General features: G+C 45.7%; 2 protein-coding genes across 2 annotated transcripts; both read left to right on the plus strand.

The window, feature by feature from the left end:
* The first annotated feature begins 575 nt into the window (after positions 1-575).
* LOC123085721 (guanylate kinase 2, chloroplastic/mitochondrial) lies at positions 576-2,689 on the plus strand. Its single transcript, XM_044507415.1, has 4 exons — positions 576-862; positions 958-1,089; positions 1,182-1,373; positions 2,070-2,689. The coding sequence occupies exons 1-4, from the start codon at positions 656-658 to the stop codon at positions 2,406-2,408; spliced, it is 870 nt and encodes a 289-aa protein (XP_044363350.1). The 5' UTR covers positions 576-655; the 3' UTR covers positions 2,409-2,689.
* A 4,814-nt stretch (positions 2,690-7,503) lies between these two features.
* LOC123085722 (membrane steroid-binding protein 1) lies at positions 7,504-11,430 on the plus strand. Its single transcript, XM_044507416.1, has 2 exons — positions 7,504-8,053; positions 10,860-11,430. The coding sequence occupies exons 1-2, from the start codon at positions 7,698-7,700 to the stop codon at positions 11,104-11,106; spliced, it is 603 nt and encodes a 200-aa protein (XP_044363351.1). The 5' UTR covers positions 7,504-7,697; the 3' UTR covers positions 11,107-11,430.
* The last annotated feature ends 229 nt before the right edge of the window (positions 11,431-11,659 follow it).

Genomic DNA, 11,659 nt, shown 5'->3' on the forward strand with positions numbered 1-11,659 from the left:
GTGGCTACAACATGGCCATTCCCCCTTCCTCGGCTGGCGGATCGCGACGCGGGCGGCAACAAGTCGACGAGGGTGTAACGCTTGCATGGGGCGCGGTGACAAGGGGGCACTCAGCTACGTTGAGGGTGGGAGGTGGCGGAACGGCGGTGGTTGCACGAGAGGTCTGCGCGATAGTGGTGGCGTGCTAGCGGCGGCGGGGCGGCTTGGGCGGAATCTGGTTACTCGACGTCCGTGGGCGATGCGAGAGGGGGGAAGGGGGTTGGCGGGGCGGCGATGGCGACGACCACTAGAGGAGGCTCTGCCTTGATACGGTGTCGAGTTTGCTGCCGCCGGGTACCCTTTTATTGATCGATAGGGTACTGCGTTTGGTCCGAACCAATGCAAGCGATTTGAGAGTTAGCATTAGAGATGTCCTAATTTCACACTGGTAGACACGCGCTTGCCCTCACGGATCTAATGAGGGTTAGCATTAGAGATATCCTAATGTCACACTGGTAGACACGCGCTTGCCCTCACGTACCTAATGATGTGACTAACACGAATCTCACCGGTCGCTGCCGTCAAAACCCCTCAAACCCTCTCCTCCTTCGTCTCCCTTTCCAATCCAGCAATCCCCACATCCTCCGCCCCTTCCTCTCGTCGCGCAACCTTCCCGATGCTTCTCTCCCGGCGCTTCTCCTCCGCCCTCGCTCGTTCCGCCTTCCTCGCGAGATGCCCCCTTCCACCCCGGGCCCCTCCGCCCCCCCGCCCCCTGCCACGCCGCCTCATGTCCTCCTCCTCCTCCTCCTCCTCCTCCGGGTGGCACCACTCTTCCCGTCTCCCGCCGCCGCCTCCTCCGCCGCCCCCGTCCTTCTCCGACAAGGTATTGGTCTAATTCCATGTTGCCGCGGCTGTCAGATTTCTCTCACCTCCACCTAAAGCTTATTGTGGTGTTTGTGTTGTGGTGTGGCATTGTAGGATCAGCTGTTCCGGGGGCTGGAGGCGGCGCTGGGCACCACGTTTAGCTCCGAACCGCTGGCGCCGCCGCCGGAGCCGATGATCCTCGTCATCAGTGGCCCGAGTGGCGTCGGCAAGGATGCAGTCATCAAGGTGATGCCGCGCAACCCCTACCCTTCTTGTAATGCGGCCTTGCTGTTTGTTTGGTTGCCTGTTTGAAATGTCGGGTTTGAACTGTTCACCAGAGGCTGCAAGAGGAGAGGGAAGAGATCCATTTTGTTGTTACGGCGACGAGCAGAGCAATTCGGCCAGGTGAAGTTGACGGGAAGGACTATCACTTTGTCACCAAGGAGGCGTTCCTCACCATGATTGAAAGGGAGGAGTTGCTTGAGTATGCGCTTGTTTATGGGGAATACAAGGGGATTCCCAAGCAGCAGGTGTGCTATCACTTCACCTTTTCTACATTATTATATCGAAACCAAGCTTGTTCAATATCTCTGTCAATCAATTTAGTGTACTAGAATTAGAAGGCTGCTCATATTCGTCTTACAGAAACCAGAATTATCCAGCATGTGTTGTTGGGTTGATGACCAAAGTATAATATGAGTTGTCTGCAAACCTATGTTTCGTTGATTGCCTGAAAATTATATAGATATAAGCTAATAACGTTTGCAAATATTCACAGCCATGTAAACGGCATCAACAATTATACTTTATGTTTATAGCTGTGACACAGCTTCAACCATAGTGTAGATTGTCGAACCTACTGATGCCAATTCTCAGCTGTAGGCACTTTTTTTCCTTGTGTTTCTTCTCCAGTTCCTTGTAGTAATGTGTGATAACTGCATATAATATATCATTTGGTTACCTGTCCTGTTTGTTTGTGATGGTAAAGTTTAAGTAATAGAAATGCTCTCTTGACCTATTTCTGATAACTGAATTTTATGACTTCTGAATAGACAAACAGTGGAATACTAGTTTTCCCATCAAAATGTCGCCAAACCCAACATCACAACACAAGCATTCTAATCTAAAGCGCACATGAAACTCAATTAGATCATATCAGTTTATGACTAGCAAAGTTCATAGAACCATCTGGCTTAAGTACTCATATTTATTACTTTGACACGCAGATCCGTGATTACATGGCCAAAGGACATGACATTGTCTTGAGAGTCGACATTCAAGGAGCAGCAACTTTGAGAGAGATACTTGGCGAATCTGCAATTTTCATCTTTCTAGTTGCAGAGAGCGAGGAGGCACTTGTCAAAAGGCTCATTCACCGTAAAACTGAAACTACAGACATGCTTCTTGTCAGAATTGCAACAGCCAGAGAGGAGGTGAGGCGGATGAAATATTTTGACTACGTTGTTGTCAATGCTGAAGGGAAGCTTGAGGATGCTGTTAAACAGGTTGAGTCTATCATTGATGCTGAGAAGGCAAAAGTCCAAAAGCGTAATGTCCAGATCTAGTTAAAGCTCATATGTCCATACCTGTCACTTTGATCAGTACAAGTTCAATCTAGTGCGATGAAATTAGGATTGACAAATTTGACTGACTTTGCTTGGAACAGTAGCCAGAAAGTTCAGCACAGTGCCAAGTCATGAGGGCTTTACATACTGAGATATCCTGGAGAGTTAACTTTCGCACAATGCTGAAGGGCAATGTACTCGATCTTTGCTGGGATGTATATTCAATTAACATTCTCGTTCAAACATTCCTGGCTAAAAATTGCCCTTTTTAATACTTTTCAGTTTGTATTTTCCTGTAAAACTGCACCAAACATCTACTCCCTCCGTCTCATAATGTAAGATCTTATTACATCCAATATACTTGCATATTGGATGTAATAAGATCTTATATTATGGGACTGAGGGGGTATTTGAGAAGCCTCTTAAAAAAATCATTTGTATGCAATGCTGGTACGCTTGATTTATAATAAGCTTTACTGATGAAACTAGCCTCTCTTTTTTCTTGTACATGGAAAGAGAACATATAAAAGTTTGGTCTCGTTGTTGAACTACAGGCTACGGACTCTTTGGTTCTAGGCCTTGTAATGCACATTTTGCCACACATTCTTTTTGCCAAACTTGGCCAAGTTTTGTTCAATAATATTGAAGTTACAAGTTGGCATGCCTAAAGGGATCTTGTACCACGTTTTGAAATGCACTCCCTCCGTTCCTAAATATAAGTCTTTGTAGAGATTTCATTATGAACCACATACGGATGTATATAGATGCATTTTGGAGCGGAGGGAGTATGTGATGTGAGGCCCTAGTATGGCAAAAAACATCTTGTCTAAGCGAACCAAACAACCGCTAAGCTTGTCAAGCTTGCCTTACCTTAGGTGCGGCAATCAAAGCCAAACTTATTAGTTACAAACTGAACAACCTCAAATTTTGGTTAGGGGGGAAGATAACACATGTTTAAACAACGACCTTCCTGCCCGAAAAAAAATGCAACCCATGATGCATATACTTTTGGCGTGTTTGGTTACTCGCATCACTTTCTCGCTTCCGGTGAGGAGTTCGGCCTGGCTAGGTGAATATACAGGTAAAAACCACGCTGTGCAGATTGTTTGATTACCTGCATCCTCCTGAGCAATGCTTGTTTGGTTACATGCATCCTCCTGAGCAATGCTGAGAAGAAACTTACACAAGATTGTTTGGTTACTAACATTTTCTCCTCAGATGCAACATGCTGCTGTTTGCTTGCGAATGCACAATGATTAATCTCACCTCTTATTCATGTGGTGAACTTACCTAGAGCAGAAATATGATGCTCAAGAAATAAGAGAAGGCCAGTTGCAGGTAGAAGAAGGTGTGGCAGCCCTCAGATGCTCATCCAACGGTCACGTAAGCATCAAACGGCCACCAAACCGCTGGGCATGAATCGTTTTTCAGCCCATTGACGCCCAAGTGTGACATGATGTACAGTCCGTAGGGAGACGTAAATCTATGAAGCTACTAGTCAAAGGAAATTTCAAACGGTCGACCGGGTGCGAAGATTTTGCCAAAATTCATCAGTTTTCATAACATGCCCACATGAACACGTTTGTATGGCATAGTAGGAGATGTAGATCTACTCGTCCACGATCGTTAATACATAAACATGCAACACGAAAATCGTGTGAAACAGTGAGATGAACCTAGTAGTCAAAGGAAATTTCAAACGGTTGACCGGGTGCCAAGATTCTGCCAAAATTCATTGGTTTTCATAACATGCCCACATGAACACGTTTGTATGGTATAACATGAGATGTAGATGCACTCATCCACGATCGCTGAAATATAAAACATGCAACACAAAAGTCATGTGAAACAGCAAGATGAAGTTAGTGGTCAAAGAAAAATTCAAACGGTCGACTGTGCAAGAAGATTTTGCCCAAATTTGTCTAAAAAATCTTCAAACATTAGCACAATATTCAAGATATACAATTCAAAAAATTAGGAGCATGTTGTCTGAATGAAATGACAACATTGATGTGCATCTTTTTCGTGTAGAGCTTATTTCAAACCAAAGCGCCGTTGTAGCTTAGAAGGTATCATGGAAAGGTGATTAGAGCATCTCCAACAGCCGCGCCAAACTAGCGCCGCGCCGCAAAATTCCCCGTTTTAGCGCGCGCGCAACCGGAATAGTTGCTCCAGCGGGCGCGCGAAAACAGCGCGCGCGGCATATGTAGTTCAGCGAGCGGGCTGAAACTCAATCACGTGCCGCTTATTTGCTGCGCCCGCTCCCGCGCGCTCGCTCGCACCTCCCACCCCCCATCCAGCCGCGCCGTCGCCGCCGACCGTTCCGCCGCTTCCCCGGTCTATCCCCGCCCCGCAGCGGCTTCTCCGCCCCCCCCTCTAGTCCCGCCGCCCCTCGCGCGTGCTGGTCCTCCGACGAACAGCGCCCGTGCGCTCGCTGCCGCTCGGCGCCCGCCAGGTGTTCGACAAAACGCCTAGAAGGTATGTATTGCTCAAAAGCCATGAATTTCGTGCATGTTGATTGTAGTTTTTTATGGCATAGTATTGAACAATTGTAGATGAGTTCGTCGTATAATTCTTCCGAAGAAGAATTTGATATGGAAGAGGAGGAGGATCTTGCAATGATACTAGCTATGCATATCAATAAAAAACCGAAGCACGGTGGTTCGGTTATGGGTCGGCAGAAAATTTGGAGGGATAGGATCGATGCCCACAACAGATTGATCAGGCATTATTTTGCGGATAATCCCACATACCCCGAGTCATATTTTTGTCGCCGGTTTAGGATGAGCACCGAGTTGTTCAGGCGCATTGCAGAGAAACTAGCGAGCCATGACCGCTTTTTTCAGCAAAGGAGGAATGCCGCCGGAGAGCTCGGGCATAGCACTTTTCAGAAGGTGACAGCCGCTTTGCGTATGTTGGCATACGGTATACCGGCTGATCTAGTTGATGATCACTTGGCTATGGGTCATCATGTGTGTCAAGCGCTTCGCAGTCGGAATTATGCAAGTGTTTGGCGAGGAGTATTTGAGATCTCCCAATGCTGAAAACGTCGCAAGGCTATTGGCGATGAACAAAACTCGCGGCTTTCCTGGCATGCTTGGATCAATAGATTGCATGCATTGGAGTTGGAAGAATTGTCCAAAGGCATGGCATGGACAATTCCACGGCAAAAAAAGGATTCCACTATAATCCTTGAAGCGGTGGCCGATCAAGAGACTTGGATTTGGCATGCATTCTTTAGAATACCTGGATCTTTGAATGACATCAATATTGTCAACCGGTCACCACTGATGAATAAGATTGCAAATGGCGAGTTGCCAGCGGTGCAGTTTGTAGCAAATGGCCGTACATAAAACTATGGCTATTATCTAGCGGATGGGATCTATCCAATGTGGCAAACCTTTGTTAAGCCGTTGAAAAAGCCAGAAGGTAAGAAAGAACTTGATTTCCACAATGCTCAGGCGGCGGCTAGAAAAGATGTGGAGAGAGTTTTTGGGATTTTGCAAGCCCAATTTGCTATTGTGAAAGGACCGGCTAGATTTTGGGATTAAAAAATGCTTTGGTACATCATGCACACTTGTGTGATCATGCATAACATGATTATCGAGAATGAGCGTGGCCAAGATATAGACTACTCCCGGTATGAGCTCTTGGGATATCCCGTGCGAGTGCGACGGGGGGCTGAAAGGGTAGCCCATTTTGTTGCCTCCTATCATGTCATTCGACGTCCTGCGGCGCATAATGATCTTCAGAAAGATCTCATTGAGGAGTTGTGGGCATGAAATGGACGACAAAGAGCATCATAATTTGTGCGTTCGATATTGTATTGTTGAACTATTTGTTATGTTTAATTGCACTATTTGTTGTATTGAACGATAAATTGTTTGTTTGAGTTGTAATAATGAAATTGAATTATTTATTTTGATTTTTTTTGTGTTTGATCTTTTTGCTTCTGTTTTTGAATGCATATGTTGTTTGTGCGAGAGTCGCGCATGCTGCATTTTTGCGCGCTGCTGGAGCGGCGCGCGCGCTGCATTTTTGCGTGCTGCTGGAGTGGCGCGCGCGCTGCATTTTAGCACGGCTGCCGGAGCCAGCGCTGCGCGCCGCGCCAAACCAGGCGATGAGCGCGCGGCAAAGCTGTTTTTTGCGCGCTGCACGTTTGACGCCTGTTGGAGATGCTCTTAGGCCTTGTACAATGGAAGATGCTTAGAAAAATAAATCAGGTTTTTCTGAAGCACCGGTGCCTATTTCTACAGAAGAGACGCGTAGTTAAGCGTCTATTCTGTATAAATAAGCACCGGTGCTTAAGAAAAGTCTAATTTATTTCTCTAAGCACCTTCACTAAGCACCTCCCATTGTACAAGGCCTTAGGGAGGTGTTGCATAGCTCGGGCCTGGCTCACACTTGTTTCGAGCGTTTCCCTAGAGCCAAGCCCAGAGATGCTTTGAGCAACATGTGATGCAGGTTCAATAATGTTTGCTCACAATCAAACATGATGAGTTGCAGGCATTTTTGTTTTCCGCATAAAACAATTTTACTCTCTTGCGAAACTCCTGCAAAAGAGCACGAAACAGCGCCAAACCAACAGAAAAAGAAAAGTTACAGCTCACGTGAATCAGTATTCAATCTTCTATATGGCCCTTGAGCACACTGCCCTGATTTACACCTATTTGACTTTGGGGTCCTATTTGAGACGGATAAACCCAGAAAACTACGAACACTTGCAGGGTCCATATAGTTCCTGTGTTATTTTCCCTTTTTTTTGCAGGATGTGTTATTCCAATGTTGTGAGGTCCTGAATTAATCTACAGTAAGCGATATTTCATTATAGTGTTTTATCTGCTTTTATGTTTTCGAATTACCAGATGCAAATCAATGCACACATGTTCTTCAGAATGAAAAAAAGAAAAACATTCAGCGCACTTATCCGAAACAAAAATGTCCTTATGGGCCGGCTTTCCCGGCCGTAGAGCTACTTGTGTCGTCTATGGTTCCAGGCCCAGCAGCACCGTGCCCGGCTGGGCTATCTTTGGGCCACTGAAGAATTACAGTGCTACCCACTTTCCTCTCCATTTTTGCCTCAAAAAAGAAACAGTAAAAAAAGGACCGTGCGGCGTGCGTTGCGACTCCGCCGGCTTTCCCCATTCTTCCCAGGTCGCCGAGTCAACATCCGTCACCGGCGGCAGAACCACCCTGCGCACCTACCCCCGTTCCCCCAAGACCCAGCTACCCAGCTACCCAGGCTTTCCCTCGGCGAGCCCCCTGAGCCCTAAGCTCCAGCAAGCCCCCATGGCGGCGCAGGGGATCGCGGACGCCGTGCAGGCTTACACGGGCCTCTCGCCCGCGGCCGCCTTCACCGTGCTGGCTCTCATGCTCGCCACCTACCTCATCGTCTCCACCCTCTTCGTCGCCCCAGACGCAGCCCCTTCGGCACCGGCGGCTCATCCCAAGCCGCCTCAGCAGCAGGAGGAGGGGACGGAGGCGGAGGCGGAGGCGGAGCCGGAGCCGTTCGTGCCGCCGTTTCCGGACCCTGTGCAGGTGGGCGAGATCACGCTCGAGCAGCTCAGGGCCTATGACGGCAAGGATCCCGCCAAGTCCATCCTCATCGCCATCCGCGGTCAGGTCTACGACGTCTCGCGCGGGAGGTGAGGGTTATATTGTGTTCTAGTACCATTGTGCTATGTTTTGGTCAGGGTTCAGTGTGGACAGATACGCGCATGAGCTGAGTTTAACATTGTAAATCATTCCAACCTTGAGTAACTAGACTAGACTATTTAAGATTATCAGTTAGAAGCAGTTCTACTATAAACAAAGCACGTTAATATGGAGTTGTAAAGAGCTGATCTAAGTTAGGAACAGATAAAAGCAAGATACCTAATGTGTGCTAGTAACTGTAGGCAATTATCACACTGCTGACGTGGATAGTCCATTGAATTCTACTCCCTCCGTTCCAAAATACTTGTCGTGCTTTTAGTACAAATTTGTACTAAAACCACGACAAGTATTTTAGAACGGAGGGAGTATTTGATTGAGACATGAGGGCCTGGATCTTTTTAGATTGTTGATGTTATACTCCTAACATAGGAGTCTCTTGCTGCCTTTCAATCGGTGGAGTGCAAAATGGTGAACTTCACACATGTAATGAGAATTCGAGCAATCCAATATGGTTCTATGGATTTGCTTGTTCTCAATAGGTTTTGTTTTCACGGTGTTGCTAGACATTTGGTTATTCTTGAATGCTTAGACCAGGAATTTAAGATGTACCTTGTGCATCTAAGCACCTGAGTATTTGATCAACCGGACTATAGTCAATGGACATGATAGACAATATTCAGTAGTCTTCAGTGGCAGATAATTGAACTTTTTTGAGGTGGGGCGAACTCTTAAACCAAAAATAAAATAAAAGTTGTGCAAAACCAATATAGATATAGAATTGCTTTGCATTATATTTTTCGTAGCAAACTTTCCATCTGCACGCTCTTGTTTGAAACAATCCTTTATTTTGCTTTATAAGGCAATCAAATAAACCAAAATCTTTTAGGATTCGAATAGACGTGGCATTGCAATCCTATAGTTTACTTTCTTCTACTCCGGTGTTTCTTAAAAATCCTACGGATGAAAGAAGCCCTTAGCAATTTGATACTCAGCACACCGATCTTTAGGCATTTATTAACTAACGGTTCGGAGAAGATTCACGGGAACACAACACGGGAGCCACTCGAGAAAGTTTATCCTAAAAACGAAGAACATCAGCGAGAGCCTGATACGTGCTGAACTCGCTCATCAGTCACCACGCCTAGGTACAAAAACACCAAGGTTAGTGTGCACATGTCAATCGTGCGTGTGTGGTTTTTACTCTCGCTCAATCGAGGTTTCTGGAGCCTGGCGTTGTGTCGTGTGTGGCCTGCATGAACGAGTAGATCGAGCGAAGGCACCAGTCAGGTGTCTAGGATTCACGGCCCAGTAAAAAGTTTTACTGTGAAATTTAGCGACCAACTCGATATTTAGCGATCTGATGATTGTATACGTGTATACCTATTAACAAATTCCCAGAAATCAAGGTAGGGAGAGCGCCCCACCTCGCCCTACCGCGTCTTCCGCCCATGGTAGTCTGTACTCTCAGCACTCACTCACTTTTCTACATGGGTTATGGCGGCAGTCTCATGTCGATTTTAGCTACAACAACAGGTTAACTGACTTCAGCGACAGTATTCATGGTGTTTGTTCGTTAACACTGTAAATTTAATATCTCCAATAATCAAATAGAACTCTTAGAATGTAACTAAAATACAATGAATGTTTCTATGGTACTTGTCTGCCCGTCCTTATACTACCCTTAAATGCAGTAGGAAAAGAGAGAGAGGGTTCAAGTAGACAGTCAAATAAAAGAACATGTTGTGCTTAAAATTTTCTCTTTGAAGTTTGAACCACTTCTGGGAGCTTTGAAGCTGTACTCCATTTTCACGAAGTATCCATTGGTATAATGATTTGATGGGGTGAAGTTTCCATTTGCAATCTGGCCAGATGTTCATTCACAGTATGTTATTATTAGGAAAATAACTACAACAAGTGTTGAGAACTGTTGGTTGAAACGTTATCATATTTATTGTGGACTGTGTTTTAACTCTGCACCACTTCTTATACTACTATATTAGGCTCTGTGTATTTAATGTGATGTAGTTTATCTCTAGTTTCTTCATTTCTTATAGTGCCAATGTTGTGTTGTTTGTATCCACCTTATTTCTTCAGAAGCACATGATTGTTGTCTTACTGATCATAATTATCATGTGCCATCTCTCCTTGTTTTGCTCCACGTTTGTCTGTAAGATATTATAGTTGGTGAAATAATTTGGTACTGTAGTTTATTGTGGCATTGGTTGTCCCGATGTCTGCAATTAGCAGTACACTTGTACATGGCTAGTGTCGGTTACCCTTAAAGTCATTGTTTTGTTTAACTATTATTCATCTCGTGAGTCTGCTGTTTCAACAGACAGCAAGGATATTCTTATTCGTTGCTGAGACCGACTTGACTCTAGAGTTTGTAGTGCAGCTCTGTAGCTGGTATTCACTTTGCTCAAATACTGCCAAGAAATTAGGTATATAGGTCTGAATCCTTGGTGCAATCTTCTGCAAGGGGTGTCTTGTGGATCTGAGTTTCAGATATAAGCTCGGTACTTGTGAACTGTACTAGATGTTAATAGTAGGTTGAACATGCTGTCCACATATCTGCATTAGAAATCGAAACTGAGTTTGTTTATCTGTGATATAATGCACAAATAAGATATTTGTGTAGATGTATAATTCCATCTGATGAGTATCCCACAACTTGTTATGTCCTCGAGGTAGTTCTCGAAGCAGTAGGATGTTGCTTGTGTCATGGTGTGTGTACATACAGTGCAGACTGTTGATGATTCATGACTCTGTCGTCTGGTTTTTTTTTCTTGACGTCAGGCTGTTTTATGGACCTCAAGGACCATACTCCTTGTTTGCTGGGAGGGATGCATCTCGGGCCCTGGCATTGATGTCATTTGACCTTAATGACCTGACTGGAGACTTGGAAGGCCTGAGCCCAGACGAACTGGAGGTTTTACAAGACTGGGAAGAGAAGTTTAAAGAGAGGTACCCTGTGGTGGGTCATCTTCCTGGTGAAAACGGAACAGCTGGTGCCCAGCCTGATCACGAGGCAGAGAAGGCCTAACTCTGTGTCTGGGTTCTTGTCCCGTTGCCTGTAAGTTGTTGTGTCTTTTACTACTGCTGGACTGTGAGCGGTAGAGAGATGTAATGCGCTGACAGGTGATGTTGTTTGTATGTGTGCTGCATGAGTGTGTGTTACTGATGCACCTGCTTTACTACTGAGTACTTTGGTTGGTGTGCGTAGTGGATAAGGGGGAGGAATTTTGAGTAACAGAGAGACCTTGACGCTGAAAGGCCGCCCATCCTTTGATGTGTATGCCCTCCTTTGGGTTCCTGCCATAATCCAATTCATCATCGTATCGTATCCAAACGGCGATTTTGCTGGCCATAATTTTGCCTGCTCCGATTCTTCTAGCATTGTCGGGAAACAGCATCGGCATCATTTCTTCCAGCCATTATCAGATTCTTCGTCTGCTCTACACTAGCATTTGGAATCTCGATTGAGAGAGAGAGAAAGAAAAGAGTCCATGCCTTTCTTTTTCCATGTCGCAGCGCTCTGCACCCGCTGCCACTGTTGTCTGGTCCTTTTTCATGCGACGGGGCCCCAACGATACGAT

The sequence above is a fragment of the Triticum aestivum genome, chromosome 4A (assembly GCF_018294505.1).
Source record: "Triticum aestivum cultivar Chinese Spring chromosome 4A, IWGSC CS RefSeq v2.1, whole genome shotgun sequence".
Classification (NCBI taxonomy): domain Eukaryota; kingdom Viridiplantae; phylum Streptophyta; class Magnoliopsida; order Poales; family Poaceae; genus Triticum; species Triticum aestivum.